The sequence below is a fragment of the Schistocerca nitens genome, chromosome 2 (assembly GCF_023898315.1).
Source record: "Schistocerca nitens isolate TAMUIC-IGC-003100 chromosome 2, iqSchNite1.1, whole genome shotgun sequence".
In the NCBI taxonomy this organism is placed as follows: Eukaryota; Metazoa; Arthropoda; class Insecta; order Orthoptera; family Acrididae; genus Schistocerca; species Schistocerca nitens.
Genome location: NC_064615.1, coordinates 1000997367 through 1001015924, shown reverse-complemented (window position 1 = coordinate 1001015924; position 18558 = coordinate 1000997367). Strand labels below are relative to the sequence as shown.

At 42.4% G+C, this 18558-nt stretch overlaps 1 protein-coding gene across 3 annotated transcripts in view; it reads left to right on the top strand.

Moving 5' to 3' along the window:
• LOC126237329 (uncharacterized) overlaps positions 1-10487 on the top strand; it is a 386613-nt gene extending 376126 nt beyond the window's left edge. For all 3 annotated transcript variants that reach the window (XM_049947297.1, XM_049947299.1, XM_049947300.1), the window contains one exon: positions 9891-10487. In XM_049947297.1, the coding sequence (XP_049803254.1) occupies positions 9891-10108 (218 nt within the window). In that variant the 3' untranslated portion in view covers positions 10109-10487. The remainder of the gene's footprint in view (positions 1-9890) is intronic.
• Positions 10488-18558: the final 8071 nt, after the last annotated feature.

The window sequence follows — 18558 nt, the reverse complement described above, 5'->3', positions numbered from 1 at the left end:
CGCTAATCTCCACCTCGAATGCCCTCGTCATATATCCTCTCGGTAAGAGTAGTGAGTCTGCGTATTGCTCTGGGGGCCTAGAAACAACGGAGAGGCTCCGTTACCGCCGCAGCCGCAGTGGTCCACAATCCCACGACGACTACCGCAGTCCACTTCACCCCTCCGCCACCCCCCACCGAACCCAGGATTATTGTGCGGTTTGGCTCCCGGTGACCTCCCCCCCCCCCCCTCCCCCGCTACCGATACAGGTATCTCTGCCAAAAGCGTTTCGCAGCGATTAAATCAGGCTGTTTTGTATGCTCGGAATTCTGTTAAACCCACTTCAGCTACACCATCGTCGAGAAACAGTACGTTGGTGTAGGGGGCATGTTGGTTGTGGTCAGTAACAGTGATACAGAATGAAGTTCTCCGGCGAATCGCGTTACATTGTGGCAAGTGATTCCGGCCACCAGTTAACGTGGAGAGAGAGAGAGAGAGAGAGAGAGAGAGAGAGAGAGAGAGAGAGAGGGGGGGGGGGGGGGAACACGTCATACGCCACAGATGATCTTGGGTATGGTCCAGGTGTCATGCAGAATGGCCGAACACCGCTGCATACCTTGGTGACAGTTACCGTGACAGCACAGCGGTATTGCAGGTAGATTACCCTGTATGATGTCAGACTGTTTAGGGGTGCGGTGGGCCCCGACTTTGTTGATGGACGACAATGCCCGCACACACAGGACCGTTGAGCCGTCGGACGCGCTGGGAACTCAAGAAATTGAACATGTGGAATGGCCTGCATACTCCCCGCACCTAAAGCCTATAGAGCGTGCGTGGGATGCTCTTGGCAGATGTGATTCTCAACGAACACTCCCTTACGGAATCTTGCTAGAACTGAAAATCATATTGAGAGAGGATTGGCACAATATCCCCCAAGGACTCTTCAACAGTTTGGTAGTCAGCATGAATAACAGATGCAAAATGTGCTTAAGTGTCCGAGGAGGGCATATTCCTTGCAAAGAGTCCGGTGTCGACCTTTACGTTGGGAGTCTGACCTGTGTCAAACATGAACGTTATTTGTGTCCAGTTATCCTGCTTTCCCATGTGGTGAAATCTGTAGCATTTTCCGTTATATATACAACTCCAATACGTATGTACTGTGCTTTACGTCGGCCATCGTTTCCTGTGATTATTACTGTCCAACAATGTTTCGGTATCTTATCATTTGTCAAGCAGTGAAATTCTCATATACCCTTACCGTGCGTAGTGCATTTTACCACGCAGACATACATACCTGTTCGCAAATAAAATGGCTATAAACAGGAGTAACACAAAAAGTGGCGTGAATGAATAAAAAATGATTTGAAATAAAGTTGAAGATTTGCAATACATTCACTGATCTAAATACGAATTCAGTAGAAGGCGCGACAGCTGCTGCGCCTAAAATATGCTTCCCGCTCCACTCGGAGACCGTTTGGGTTGTCTAGAGACGTAGGCACAGTAAGTAGCAATATGACATTTGAGAAACGTTTCTAGAACACGGAATGCTTCATTAAACATAATAATATTTTGAGCAGATGGTTGTAAAACAATGTTAAGTCAAATGATTTGCTTAAATTGTGTACAATTTCTATTGCGCTTGAAGTGACACGTGCTTAAGACTTGTGAATACGACATATAACTCTAACTAGATTACGAATAAGTTACCAATGCAGCTGTTTATGAAGTGTCAGAATAAATTCTATATGGCTATATTAAACAACCAGATCATCACTATAGGTTTCAATTGGAAACATCACGTCAATGTAATGAAGTTTTTAAAACCTTTCTTCGTTCTTCTGCACGAGGAATTGTGGGAGAGGGGATATGAACAACGAGAAATTCCTTTCTTTATTGTGCTAGGTACCTGCCAGATATCATCATTCACCTGCATAGAAATCTGAACAAGCATCCAGAGCGTTCGTTTTAATGAATATAATGCCGTCGGTCAAACTGTCCTTTGGAAAACGTTATACTTATGTATCAGCCATGAATTTATGAAACATCACACAATAAGCTGCAGAGTGAAAGAGTCCTTCTGCAAAAAATCCATTAGGTTGCGGCTAAAGCATTTCTCCATAGTAAAAATTGTGTGATCTGGTCGTGAATGAAGCCTGTAAAGTCAGTCGGTTAGAGCATTATCCTCGAAAGGCAAGCTTTCCGGATACGAATCCTGGTCCAACTCACACTTTTAATCTGCCTGTTAGTTTCATGTAGGAGCTTATGTTTACTGAAAGAACATCCATAGGCTTCAAGTCAGAGGAAAGTGATCCTAGTAATCTTTGTGTAACTGTGGTTTGGTAACATTAAGGAACCAGTTACTTAATACCAAAATCGCACATTTCCACTCATTTTCTCATAATCCAAATAATAAATAATAATATTTAATAACATTACTGAGTACGTAAGGTTTTGCACTAAATCAGCTACAAGAATGTGAATAAAAGTTCATCTCTGGAACTGAAGTCTACTTTACAATTTAACTTTGCTAATGTTCGGGCTTCAATGACAATGGATAATTAATCAAAAGTTTTGTTAGTAGTATTACTCACTCCTTTCGGAGCAAAAGTGAGTTTTAATTAAGAATAATCAAGTCATTTTTCTTCTAGAGTTTTAAGTATTTTTATCATTATTCATTGTAAAATCTATGTATTATCTACACCAACTTTCATGAGAGGCAGTATGTATTGTACTTTGATGGTCTAGTTACAATACCTAACACCACATTTGGTTATGTGACAAGCTTTGGTGAGGATAAGATATTATTCATGTGGCGCACTTTTGTGTAACGACGAATTTATTTCGTGAGAATGAGTTACCCTAGAGTGTAATTTCATATGGAATTATTGCATACAAATGAGCAAGGTATTTTATTACACAGAATTTTTCCCCTCAGTACTTGCAACAACACAAAGTGCAGAAGTGACTGACCAGAGTTGATTCAAAAGCACTAAAATGTGTTTACATTTCACATTTAAGTTGTCATAAGTATGTGCACCCAAAAGTTTTGAAGGTACTTAGAAACACTTGTGCATGCTTTTAAATTCATTTTTGTTGGAATTGTACGCTTTTGTGTGCTGAGTTGAATATGTGGCGTTGCTTTAAAGTCTATGAGAGACTATTTGCAGATAAAGTCAATAATTATTTAAATCACATTATTTACAATTTTCTCTTTGGAGTTAGGTATTTTACTTGACTATCAAAGTTTACATATTCTGCTATATGTCTATTGGAACTGATTATTACTTGTGTAGTCTGTAAAAAGAATTAATTCTTTTTGTCTATGAAAAGAAAAATAATTTACACATATCAGAAACAGTAGTGGAGCTAACATTGAACCTTATGGAACTCCATTAATTATTCCTCCCTGCCCCCCAACTCTCCTCCAGTCAGAAAAACATCTTCTGTCTACAGTTGATGAAGTATGTAATACAACTTTCTGCGCCAAAATCAAAGTTTCGTTCTGCAGACAGAAATCATAGAGCCTATTTCACACTTGTCTGGGCACCATCTAAATGGCACTACGCTCATGGCATGCTGTTTCATTGATTTCACTTCTATCCGAATGCTGTGGTGCACAGTTCACGACGATTGTCAGTGTCTCCCTTCATTTCATTGCTTCCTGTATCTCATTACAGTTCCAGGAAAAGATAACTTGGAGAAACACTAGCATGGATTTCAGTTTACTGTCGGTTAGAAAAGAGGGAGACTCAGAGAAACGTTATTGATAACTAGACTTGAACAGGTATAAGCAGTTGGGCAAATATGTGGAGGAATTTCAGGAAATGTCAGGATAGTGATGACAGATTGCTTGTTGGTGTTATATGTGTCTCTGAAGTGACCAGACGTATAAAATATAGCTTTTAGAAAGATCTTTATTAGTCAGTTTCAGGCAAACACCATTTTTTGAAAATGGAACTATAAAAAATTAGATATTCACTTATTCGGTTCGGTTCTTGCTATTCATGTGTGGAAATAATCCATTCGATTCCAAGAATATATTACTCGGCAGTTTTTTTTATGAATACTGTCCTGGCTTGTTACACAGGCAGTTATGAAAACGAAAAGTAAGGCAAAGCAAAATGACACAAATGGGCATGCAGTGTTGAGTGGTAAGATGTGAAGGTCCCGGCGTGTACAATAGCTGAAACGAAATAACTTTGTGGTTGGCTCACTGCTGCGGTGGGGAGCAGTGCAACCAGCTAGACCTGAAAATTACATGTAAAACAGGCAACACAGAGACCATGTGACAATCGAGAAGGAACCAGGATTGATTGTTGGCTGGTCTCTCTAACATTCCTATCCTTGAGAAATCAATCACAAAGTTACTTTATTTGAAGTATAGGTCCCCGCTAACCTATGCTGCACCGTGCAGAATGTTCGACAGCTGTCCACTACAGAGGGAACGTCTAGCAGCTCCCCCGCTGCCATGTCCCATTTTTTCGGCACCAGCCTTAGCTGAGCAGATGTCCTAGTCACTATATGGTTTTCCGTACCAGTGCCACGCACTTGGCACCATTTAGACGGTTACTGGACAAGTGTGGAATTGACCTATGGCTGTTGGTGCGCACCGAGTTCGTTGAGTAGAAATGTCACACTTTGAAAAATTCTCTAGAGCAGTCTGTTCCAGTGCGACTGGCCACCAGCGGGCAGCCAGGCGCCCATGGACGCAAGTATAGTCGAATTGGCGTAAGGTGATTCCTGAAAACTGGCAGCATTGCCATAGACACGTTTACAAAATCGTATTAAGCGACTGGTTGAGGCAGGTGGGAAGCTGGTTCTCTCAGCCCTCTGCAGCTGTCAGAGAACTTCTTATGGCGACTTTACTATAGGCAGAGGTTTAAAACAAGCTGATGTACAGGCAGCCAGGCTCTGGCCTACGGACTGGACCGGTCAGCCACACGTGTGTGGTTGCTGCCGAGCAGCTCGCGCATGTGTAGGATGACTGGTCGGTAGCATGTAACAGCTGTACCTGTTTGACAGGGAGCTAACGAGGGAACATTCCAAAGAATAAATAAACGATCTTGATGAAACCAGGAAGGTATGTAGGGAGGTCAAAATAATGCAATATTTATTTTTTCGTTTTTGCTCAATTTTACTTTTAAGATGAAAATGCATTAAAAAGCAATATTTTGTATATTAGGTTTGGAAGGAATATCTTCGAATCCATGAAATATAAAAAAATGTGTTTCATATAACAATTGAAATGTAATTAATGTTCTTGAAAAATATATAATCAACTTTTGAAATAATCTGACATTTTGCAAAATATCGCAACATCAATAATTCTGAAAAATGAAAACTTTTCTTACAACATAAATTGAAAAATCTTTCACGCCACATACATCCATGGATAATAAAGCTGGTTTCTGAAATATCATTTTTAGAAAATGAGATGTACGCATTTTACTGCCAGTGTATTTTCAATATACCCAGTTAAAATATATAAACGCCCATTATTACTCTAATTATGTATTTTATTTACTTTTATGTTGCAAGTTGACATTTTTATTTTTGTTTTTTTAATTTAGCGTTCACATATGAATAGCTCCTTATTATGATACAAAATCATGATAATAATGATAATCTGTAAAGAAACGTTTAAAAAATAACTTTTCTTACACCATGCACATGAAATGAACACAATTTCTTCACATAATACACACGATGGACAACGCAATATATTACAAAATTCAGCAGAATTCTGAAACTGCAGCTCCTGATCCTTCAAATATACTGATTTGTGCAATGCACATTTGAGTACATGGAAAACCTTGGCGAGGAGAACTGATTATGTGCTAGTGGGTGCAGCTTGAATATAATGTGTCTCAAGAGGAGATTGACATCATAATCATTCAGCAGAACTAGATCTGAAAATCTTCTCACAAAGTTCTTCCAATATCGAAGATCATGTACGTCCCATGGCTGTGCCTACCCCAGTGCGTTTTGGGATCACCAGATGAACGAATTCCTTGTTCTCAGTTATGACACTCACTGAACCCCCACCTTTTCATAGTTGTAAAAGAAAGTAATGGAGAGTCTGGATCAAGAATTTGAGAATCTGTGTTTGAAGCCCCAAATCTGGTCAACAAACATCTGATCCAGTCGAAAGGTATTTGCAAAACGTTTTCTTTCCCAGTCTGGGAAAAAATCTGTATCATTGTTAGATCCTTGTTGTAGTCAATGGGAAACAACAGTTTTGAACATTGGATGCAAGGAAAAGGAACTAGTTCATCTGATGATCCCAAAAGGCTTGATAGGACACATGCCTTTATTGGCCATAAATGGAATTCGATGTGGGATGACAATTGCAAGTTCTAGTGCATGATTACCATATCACGTTTCCCTTGACAAACAATGTAATCAAACTGCAGCCAGTAGTAGGTAATCAATTCTCTTGACTAAGATTTTCCATTGCTTTGAAAATGCCTTGTACAAATGAGGATATTTAGAGGGTCACCCACCAACATTTGAGAATCCTGCTGAATTTCGGGTTGTCTTGTGTCGTCTGTCGTGTGTATTTTGTGTAGAAATCTTGTTCATTTTATCTGCATAGTGTAAAAAACGTTATGCTTTAATCATATATTTATGGATTATCATTATTGTAATGATTCTGTATTGTAATAATGAGTTATTGCTTATTAACAAAATAAGCATATGTGAAGCAGTAAACGGAAGAAAGTTAATGTAAGACGTAAAATAGCAGTTTTAAACAAAAAACAAAAATAAGTTATATCAACAGAATAATGTTGAACGTTTAGATATTGTCACGTCTGCCACAGATGGCCCCTGCCAGGAAGACCACACTCAAGACACCCCTGTGTACCATATAAAATACACAAGCGCTTGCAGGCGCAACCAAGAGGAAAACAACTCTTCAAAAAAAATATAACGTGCTAGAGACTAATGCAAACCTTTTTCTGCAGAGGTCACCTCACAGATACAGGGAAAGTTGGAGTACTCCGCCAACCTCCGCTGGCTTTATAACGCCAGCGCAGCAGCAGTACAGCCAGTTCCTTGCCGAGCTAGGACCAGCTCCGACGGACCTCACTGATGCTCTTGATGAATGGTCATCCACAGGTTTTTTTGTGTGTATATAGTGATTGTTCGAGAAGTGTAGTTCAGTTTCAATAAACGACATTAAACTGAGTGTATTGCTGCTGCGCTGGCCTTATAAAGCCGGTGGAGTACACCAACTTTCCCTGTATCTGTGAGGCGACCTCTGGTGTAAAAGGTTCACATAAGTCTCTAGCAAGTTCTGTTTGTTTTGAAGAACTGTTTTCCTCTTGGCTGCGCCTGCAAGTGCTTGTGTATGTTATATGGTACACAGGGGTGTCTTGAGTGTAGTCTGCCTGGCAGGGGCTGTCTATGGCAGATGTAACAGATGTTTTGATTGTAAATGTCGAAAATTGTTTGACAGCACATCGTGTACTGTTTATTTTCCAAACATGGTATTTCAGAAACCAACTTTATTACACATCGATGTATGTGGCATGCAAGCTCCTTCAATTTACATTGTAACTGTGATAGGATATTTTGGAAAATTTTAGATTATTAGAAAAGTTGGTTGCACAGTTTTCAAGAACGTTAATTACGTTCCGACCTTTAACTGAAACATAATTTTCAAGTATTATGGTTTAGAAGATATTCATTCTATACCCAATATGCCAAATTACCTTATGGGGTCGATTTTACCCATTAAAAATGAAACTGGGCAAAACCGAAAAAGCAGTTGTTGTTGTTGTTGTGGTCTTCAGTCCTGAGACTGGTTTGTTGCAGCTCTCCATGCTACTCTATCCTGTGCAAGCTTCTTTATCTTCCAGTACCTACTGCAGCCTACATCATTCTGAATTTGCTTAGTGTATTCATCTCTTGGTCTCCCTCTACGATTTTTACCCTCCGCGCTGCTCTCCAGTACTAAATTGGTGGTCCCTTGATGCCTCAGAACATGTCCTACCAACTGATCCCTTCTTCTAGTCAAGTTGTGATCTACCCATCTAATCTTCAGCATTCTTCTGTGGCTCCACATTTCGGAAGCTTCTATTCTCTTCTCGTCTAAAGTATTTATCGTCGATGTTTCACTTCCATACATGGCTACACTCCATACAAATACTTTCAGAAACGACTTCCTGACACTTAAATCTATACTCGATGTTAACAAATTTCTCTTCTCCAGAAACGCTTTCCTTGCCATTGCCAGTGTACATTTTATATCCTCTCTACTTCGACCATCATCAGTTATTTTGCTCCCCAAATAACAAAACTCCTTTACAACTTTAAGTGCCTCATTTCCTAATCTAATTCCCTCAGCATCACCCGACTTAATTCGACTACATTCCACTATCCTCGTATTGCTTTTGTTGATGTTCATCTTATACCCTCCTTTCAAGACACTTTCCATTCCGTTCAACTGTTCTTCCAAGTCCTTTGCTGTCTCTGACGGAATTACAATGTCATCGGCAAACCTCAATGTTTTTATTTCTTTTCCATGGATTTTAATACCCACTCCGAATTTTTCTTTTGTTTCCTTTACTGCTTGCTCAATATACAGATTGAATAGCATCGGGGAGAGGCTACAACCCTGTCTCACTCCCTTCCCAACCACTGCTTCCCTTTCATGTCCCTCGACTCTTATAACTGCCATGTGGTTTCTGTACAAATTGTAAATAGCCTTTCGCTCTCTGTATTTTACCCCTGCCACCTTCAGAATTTGAAAGAGAGTATTCCAGTCAACATTGTCAAAAGCTTTCTCTAAGTCTACAAATGTTAGAAACGTAGGTTTGCTTTTCCTTAATCTTCCTTCTAAGATAAGTCGCAGGGTCAGTATCACCTCACGTGTTCCAACATTTCTACGGAATCCAGACTGATCGTCTCCGAGTATTTTGAAGCTGTGACTTATTAAACTGATAGTTCGGTAATTTTCACATCTGTCAACACCTGCTTTCTTTGGGATTGGAATTATTATTAGTTCTTCTTGAAGTCTGTGGGTATTTCGCCTGTCTCATACATCTTGCTCACCAGATGGTAGATTTTTGTCAGGACTTGCTCTCCCTAGGCTGTCAGTAGTTCTAATGGAATGTTGTCTACTCCCGGTGCCTTGTTTCGACTTAGGTCTTTCAGTGCTCTGTCAAACTCTTCACGCAGTATCATATCTCCCATTTCAACTTCATGTACCTCCCTATAAACAAAATAAGCATATGTGAAGCAGTAAACAGAAGAATGTTAATGTAAAACGTAAAATACCAGCTTTAAACACAAAACAAAAATAATTAATATCACAGAATAATATTGAACGTTTAGATATTTTGATTGGAAATGTCGAAAATTGTTCGACAGCACACCGTGTACACTTTATTTTCCAAACACGATATTTCAAAAATCAGCTTTATTACACATGGATATATGTGGCGTGAAAGCTCCTTCAGTTTACATTGTAACAAAAGTTTTTCTTTTTCAGAATTAATTAAGTGTGATGTGATATTTTGCAAAATTTTGTATTATTAGAAAAGTTTATAGCACAGTTTTCAAGAACGTTAATTACGTTCCAATCTTTATGTGAAACATAATTTTTGAATATTATGGTTTAGAGAATATTCCTTCTATACCTAATATGCCAAATTACCTTATGGGGTCTATTTTACCCCTTAAAAATGAAATTGGGCAATACCTAAAAAGTAGGTATTGCATTATTTTGCTCCCTCTACATAACTGCGTAGTTTCATTAAGGTCTTTTGTGTGTAAGTACGTTTGGGAATCCTTCCTAGTGAGTGACGCTAGGTGACGTTCGCACTGGGTGGGCCAGCTCTGGAACAGACTATCCTAGACAATCGTACTGCAGCGGTTGGTAAAGAGTGCGGTGTTACACTGTGCAGTGTATTTCACGAAGAATAGTGACGAGGCGTACGTGCGGGAGTGCGGATACCTGCGGCACCCCGAGAAGGAGGCGTGCTTCCTGTCCCGGTTCCCACACACGGGCTACCAGCTCACCTGCGAGTGTGTCAACGACGCCTGCAACCGCGCCGAGGCTCGCCACCTGCCGACATTTGCCGCAGCCGCCACGATCACTGTCGTCATCGCCATAGCCATCTAGATCCAGCGGCCTACTGCCACTACCGTGCTGGCGCGAGCGATAATTGGGCACCAAGTATTTTTTCAGATGGAGAAACTTGCATGATTCCACACCTTTCACCGGATTTGTAAGATTCATTCCTATTCCTATTATTTATTGTATGTACACAAAAATAATGCTTCGAACTGAACGCTTCACATAAGGTGCGTCTGAAAGATCCGAAAAGATTTTATGGAAAACGAGGGGAGAAATGGGAACGAAGCAGCACGTTATGGTCTACACAGGCATATTTTATTAGACTGAGTTTTAGAAGTCCCTGCAGCAAGTGCATTGATTATGTGTCAATTTTTAGACCTTTTCTGTAGTATAGTATTTTGTATTTTATTATTTGTGGATGTTATGCATGTAATAAAGATAAAAGGGGAAACAACAAAAATATTTGCTGTAAATGTATCTTCATACTTACTGTATCTAGCAAGTAGTTTGGGGCTGGATAATTAAACAAATACTTCAGTAAAGAAAAACAAATTGTACCTTCTCTGCTGTAGACATACGTGAGGTCATGTTTCAGATATCATGAGCGAGGAATGCACTATGGGAAATCTGCCTCGGGGGATGAAGTAACAAAATCATAGCCACTATTGCATTCAACACAGTGAGTGAGGGGATGAGTTTGCTGGTTCTAATGCTGGTAGTGAAAGTTTGTGTCTTCATCAGCGTGTGGTCAGCAAACAGAGTGAGAACTGTAAACCAATGACTAGTACGAATTGCCAGACTTCTTCACAGTGAGTTATGGAATTGGGGCGAAGCACTCTGTCAATGATAATCTCATACCAGATCATGTGGTGCAGTTCCTAGGAGACTGGGCTCACAATTTGGTGGGACGGGGCTGCTTTCTTTGACAAGCCCATGGTCAATTTCTTCACCAGTCTTATTCCATCTCTAATTACTTCGATATTATTATGCCTGAAATTTCTGATAGAGGTATCACATAGTTGTTGGAGAACTTTCGTAACAGACGAGAATGTTCTAATTTGTGGAACTGCTCGCTGGGATTTCAGTTTATAGAAGAATTCGTTCCTGCTGCGTTCGTTCATGTTTGTTATTGTTTTGGCCTTCAGTCCAGAGACTGGTCTGATGCAGCTCTCCATGCTACTCTATCCAGTCAGAGCTTTTTCATCTCCGAATAACTACTGCAAGCAACATCTTTCTGAATCTGCTTGCTGTATTCATCCATTAGTTTCCCTCTACGATTTTTACCCGCCATACTCCCCTCGAGTGTTAAACCACTGATTCCTCGACGTCTCAGAATGTGTCCTGTCAACCGACCCCTTCTTGTAGTCAAGTTGTGCCACAAATTTCTTTTCTCCTCAGTTCTATTTTCTGTGAAAGACCCATCTAATATTCAGCACTCTTCTAATCCTCTCACTTCGGCCATCATCAGTTTTTTGTTGCCCAAATTGCAAAACGCACCTACTAAATTACTTGTCGCGTTCCCTAATGTAATTCCCTCAGAATCACCTGATTTATTTCGACTATATTTCATTATCCTTGTTTTGCTTTTGTTGATGTTCGTCGTATATTCTCCTCCTTTCAAGGCACTGTCCATTCCGTTCAGTTGTTGATGCTTAAGAAGTTTAATTACTTCTGTGGTCTGGGCGCCTAACTTGTTTCACCAATTAAAACATCCCACAGCGTTCATACAATCCTGAAAGGCAGAATGGTAGGAAAGTTATATGAAAATATGGGGTATAAGGAATGGAATGGAATGAAACATTAGTGGTATGAAACATTAACGTTGGCGAGTACAAGTATTAACCGCTGAAACACAAACACCGTGATAAAATCACGTTACAATGAGTGATTGACTGAAGAAACATTTGCGATCAGCTGCTCAGAGAGCAAAATTCTCCCGCGGTATGTTTCCTAGGTAGCACTAGAGACACATGATGTATGAAAAGAAGTCTGAACATATAGCTGATTGTCCTTTACTACACGTCATTTCTATCAGGCACCTGCCAGTCATCTTCAGGTGGGCCATTAAACTGATGAAGAATTCCCCCTCTGTTTCGAAGTTTATTAGTGCACTGTGTGTATTCCATGCAAGCGTTAAATTGCTTCAAATGGCTCTAAGCACTATGGGACGTAACATCCGAGATTATCAGTCCCCTAGACTTAGAACTACTTAAACCTAACTAACCTAAAGGAATCTCACACATCCATGCCCGAGGCAGGATAAACCTGCGACCGTAGCAGCAGCGCGGTTCCGGACTAAAGCGCCTAGAACCGCTCGGCCACAGCCGCCGGCCAAGCGTTAAAACTGTGGCAAACTGACCACGCTACCCAGTGGGCAGTGACATCGCTGGCGGAATTGCAGAACTCATCTGTTTCCAGGGATGCCACTCGCACTGACCATTGGTGTAATCTGTGGCTTTCGTCTGGATCAAATTATGGAAATGGGCTTTCACGCATTATCCTATTGATACCAGCTATCACGTTTCATCAGATTCAAATGCGGAGAAATACTCAAAACGGAGAATGTAAGGATCCGTGATAGCGGGTACCAGTTGGATAATGCATGGAACCAGATCATTCCCACAATTTTCTCTAAACGAAGACCACAGGTTACGCTGATGGTCAAGGTGAGAGACATCCCTGAGGACAGTTGAGATCTGCAGTTCCACCGGCGGTGTCGCTGCCCGCTGGGTACTGTGACCGGTCTGCCACCACGATCTTAATGCCTGCAAAGAATACTTACAGAGCACTAGTAAACTGCGGGACAAAGGGGTAGTTTTCGATGGATCACCTGAAGATGAGGGGCAGGTAACAAAGTCGAGATACTGTGGAATGTAGTACATAGTGACTGGCTACAAACTTCTGTGAACATTCGTCTAATCGATAATTTTTTAAAAAAATCAGATGTTATGAGATTACGAATTGTCTACAATATGACAAGGTTTATGAAAGTCAACACATTACTGCGCTGTGCAGAGGCAGGTAACATCAAGCTCTGGGTCGGCTGGCCACTGAGCAATGAAGACCAGAGCTGACCGTCTGACTCATATAATCAGGCAGTAGCGGATGGAAAATGTGCTGTGATTGTCGGAACCAGAGTGCGGACAATGTGGCAGTGGCCAGACTACCATCTCAAAGCAACAGTGACCACTGAGGCATCTTAGAGACAGAACTCTGGCTAAGTGTTCTTCTAACTTGCTGATTTACACACATAAAAAAGAAAAGTTTTGCATCACCCCGGTTCCCAGAACTCCTGAAAAGGGACGTTGACTGTGGATATTGTATCACAGACTCTGTCCCTTTGACTGTTCAGAGATGTCACTAAACTCGCCCAAAGATGTAAACAACCATGCATGAGCAGCGTCTATTACACGGAGGGGTCCGACAGCCGATCACTTCCAGTCATTACACCGGGAAGGAGGTACACGGCTCGTGTTGTATGTATTCAACCATGCACAGACGGTCAATACCGCGGTTCGATCGCGTCCGCATTGTTACTTTGTGGCAGAAAGGGCTATCAGCAAGGGAAGTGTCCAGGAGTGTCGGAGTGAACCAAAGCGATGTTGATGGGACATGAAAGAGATACGGAGAGACAGGAACTGTCGACGACATGCCTCGCTGAGGCCGTCCAGGGGTACTACTGCAGTGGATGACCGCTACCTACGGATTATGGCTCGGAAGAACCCTGACAACAATGCCACCATGTTGAATAATGCTTTCCGTGCAGCCACAGGACGTCGTGTTACCACTCAAACTGTGCGCAATAGGCTGCATGATGCGCAACTTCACTCCCGTCGTCCATGGCGAGGTCCATTTTTGCAACTACGACACCATGCAGTGCGGTACAGATGGGCCCAACAACATGCCGAATGGACAGCTTATGATTAGCATCACGTTATTTTCACGGATGAGTGTCGCACATGCCTTCAATCAGAGAATCGTCGGAGACGTGTTTGGAGGCAACCCGGTAAGGCTGAACCACTTAGACACACTGTCCAGCGAGTGCAGGAAGCTGGAGGGTCCCTGTTGTTTTGGGGCGGCATTATGTGGTGCCGACATACGCCGCTGGTGATCATGGAATGCACCGTAACGGCTGTACGATACGTGAATGTCATCTTCCGACCGAGAGTGCAACGATATCGGCAGCATATTGGCGAGGCATTCGTCGTCATGGACGACAATTCGCGCCTTCATCGTGCACCTCTGTTGAATGACTTTCTTTAGGATGACTACATCTCTCGACTATCGAACATGCCTGGGATAGATTGACAAGGGCTGTTTATGGACGACGTGACCCACCAACCACTCCAAGGGATCTACGCCGAATCGCCGTTGAGGATTGGGACAATCTGGACCAACAGTGCCTTGATGAACTTGTGGGTAATATGCCAAGACGAATACAGGCATGCATCAATGCAAGAGGACGTGTTAGTGGATATTACAGGTACCGGTGTGTACAGCAATCAGGACCACAGCATCTGAGGGTCTCGCTGTTTGATGGTACAACATGCGATGTATGGTTTTCATGACCAATAAAAATGGCGGAAATGAAGTTTATGATGATCTCTAGTCCAATTTTCTGTACAAGTTCTGGAATTGTCGGAACCGAGGTGATACAAAACGTTTGTTGATGTGTGCATATCCCGTGGCTTATTCACGTTGGTTCGGTCGTAGTATGTCCATGGGTTTTGGCGCTGCAGCCTCACTGCTTGCTCTAGGTTCCTTTGTGTCAACTTTATTCATCCACCAAACAAATACTGGGTTTCAGAAATTAGACGCTGTACTGACGCAAGATGGGTGGCCGCCTTGTCGGCAGTGGATTAATATCCGCTCCGTTCGTATTACATATCTGCAGTGGAAAACGGAATCTACCAACGTTCGCGTTCAGTTAGCTACTGCATGTAATGGCTTCACTGTGAGTGACTGTAATGCGTGCGTACGTTACTGTGAAAATAAGGGACGTATAAATACTCATCGTGTATTCGTCTGCACGTAACAATGGTTCACCGCGGCCCGGACCAATTGGAGCGCAGCTTACATTAGTAGCGTCACCGGCTCCATCTGTCACGCTGCCAGTTACGGGGGACAGCGGATTCGGCGGCGGAGGAGGTGTGGGACGACGGCGACTGTGGAGACAGCGGACGCGTTACTAACAACGGCGTGTGTACATATAGGTGAGTACCAACACATCAAGGCCTAGGTATCTCATCTACACATTATGAAACATGGATGAGGCAAAAAGCTACACAGAGAGAGCAACAAAGCCGTCCACAAAAACTTCCGATTACTCAGAAACAATGTACAGTCGAACGAACTTGAGGATATAATACACTAAAGAGCCAAAGAAATCGGTATAGGCATGCGTATTCAAACATAGATATATGTAAACAGGCAGAATATGGCGCTGCAGCTGGCAGCGGCTATATAAGACAAGTGTCTGGCGCAGTTGTTAGATCGGTTACTGCTGCTACAGTGTCAGGTTATCAAGATTTAAGTGAGTTGAACGTGGTGTTGTAGTCGGCGCACGAGCGTTGGGACAAAGCATCTCCGAGGTAGCAATGAAGTGGGGATTGCCGGCCGAAGTGGCCGTGCGGTTAAAGGCGCTGCAGTCTGGAACCGCAAGACCGCTACGGTCGCAGGTTCGAATCCTGCCTCGGGCATGGATGTTTGTGATGTCCTTAGGTTAGTTAGGTTTAACTAGTTCTAAGTTCTAGGGGACTAATGACCTCAGCAGTTGAGTCCCATAGTGCTCAGAGCCATTTGAACCATTTGAAGTGGGGATTTTCCCGAACGACCATTTCATGACTGTTCCGTGAACATCAGGAATCCGGTGAAACATGGAAACTCTGACATTGCTACGGCCGGAAAAAGATCCTGCAAGAACGGGACCAACGACGACTGAAGAAAATTGTTCAACGTGACAGAAGTGAGAACCTTCCTCGAACTGCTGCGAATTTCAATGCTGAGCCATCAACAAGTGTCAGCCTGCGAACCATTCAACGAAATATTATCGATACGGGCTCGAAGGTCCACTCGTGTACTCTTGATGACTGCAAGATACAAAGCTTTACGTCTCCCCTGGGCCCGTCAACACCGACATTGGACTGTTGATGACTGGAAACGTGTTGCGTGGTCGGCCGAGTCTCGTTTCAAATTGTAACGAGCGAATGGACATGTACGGGTACGGAGGAACCTCGTGAATCCATGGACGGTGCATGTCAGCAGGGGACGGTTCATGCTGATAGATGCAGTGTAATGGTGTGGGGCGTGTGCAGTTCGAGTGATATGGAACCCCTGATACGCCTAGGTACAACTCTGGCAGATGTCACGTACGTAAGTATCCTGTCTGATCACGTGCTTCCATCATGTCCATTGTGCATTCCGATGGACTTGGGCAGTCCCAGCAGGACAATGCGACACCCCACACGTCCAGATTTGCTACGGAGTGTCTCCAAGAACACTCTGAGCTTAAAGACGAGACATCAAACTCCCTTGACATTAACATTATTGGGCTTATCTGGGATGCCTTGCAGGGTACTGTTCAGGAGAGACCTCCAACCTCTCGTACTCCTACGGATTTCAGGACAGCCCTATAGGATTCATGGTGCCAGTTCCCTCCAGCACTACTTCAGACGTTAGTCGAGTCCATGCCACGTCGTGTTGCGACACTTCAGCGTGCTTACGGGGGCTCTACGCGATATTAGGCAGGTGTACCAATTTCTTTGGCTCTTTAGTGTACAATATATTGATGAGCAATTCAGCGAAACCACAAATGTTGCTGCCTTAAAAGTACTAGAATTGAAATACAAACTCACTCATTGGGCAATAGCGCACGCATAACTGACTAGGTGTATAGAACAGTTAGAAAAAGAAAATGCTAGACTTAGGGGAGAAAACAAAAACAAGAGGTGCGTTCGTTCGCTAGTGAGGTAGCCACTGCTTCAGTCGTTTAGAAGGTCGCCACAAAATCTAAGACTGAGAACACACAAGCCAAGGCAAGATAGCACACTATTCATCAAATCCATGAACACGATAGACGTAAAGAAAATACAGACACGTCTGACAGAGCTAATTGGTCCGAAGAAATAAAAGATAAGAATCAAGAAAATAAAGGCAGAAAATGATGTACGCATAACTGAAACAGAAACAGAATAGGAGTGAAATAATGAAATGACTAGCGAGCCGCCTAGGAAGCGTAGGCCGGAAGTGATAATGGATGACGTCCCAGTTACCATGCCAGGAAGTGAATTAATTGAGTCATTATACGACAGAACTTGGAGGGAACGACAGATAGGAAACAGTACTTAGAAGACACAAAGTCAGATTCAAAACGGGCACACAGCAGAAGATGACAGTAAATTATGTACTGGAGGTAAATCCAAAAGTCAAAGCACAGTTGTTCATTCAGAAAAGAAAATACATTGGATTTAGATCAACCACTGTCGACAGTCGATGAAGATGAAAAAACACAGTGCAGGAAGAAAGCTATTCAACCCGGTCCACTGACCAAAAAGATTATAAAATTACCTGCCATCTTTATATGAAACGGAATCCTCCATCGAAAAGAAAGCGAGATGCAGAAAGAGCCAAGATATTCTGGTCCAATGTGAAGGGCAGAACGAGAAGACATAGTAACACGAACAGAAAACGTGACTCACCTTGTAGACAAGGGCGATAACGAGCTATTCAATGGCATAAACAACAGAGAGAAGGTGTGGAGTTTCTGGAAGTGGCTGAGAAGAAAGGAAACCAAGGAACAGACAGCCTACCTCTAGACAAGAAAGGCATAAAGAATGACATACTATCAAATTCGGAATAAGTCTAAAGTGCAATAAATGCAACGTATGATAGCACGCAATATATTGTAGTAGCGGAGTGTGATAGCACACAACAGCTAACAGAGGAAGATTATGAAAATACACAAATCATAACACCTACAGTCTGCAACGGGAATTACGGAAAGGATGACAGTGATGGACATGATATGAAAAATGGTTGTTTCAAAAATAGAAGAAGATTGTGGTCGGACTCACGGGAAGTTTACGAAATGTGTGAAAATGGAATGAGACTGGCTAAATCAGGGGGGGATATGCATGTGTTAACCATAGCAATAAGACACCCGGTAGGCACAACCACCCAAAAAGATGTACCATAAATCTCCCTGTCATGGAGGAAGTTGATCACATTCAGCTCAGTGTCAACAGTCTGCCAACAAATACGAGGGAACTGCCGCCTCTGCTTGACGTCGTCTTTAAGAGGAGACAGAAGACACTTGATATTCAGCGTCTGTACAGGCAATTGTGACGACACGTGGACGAATTGTATATGATTACAGGTTAGACTGACCCCATAGCTGTGTGCTCACTAGGTTCCCGTAGCATACACTTCCAATCTAACCTTTACCCAACGGTAATAGTACAGAGACAAATGATAAAAATCAGCCAGAAGAAATGCGA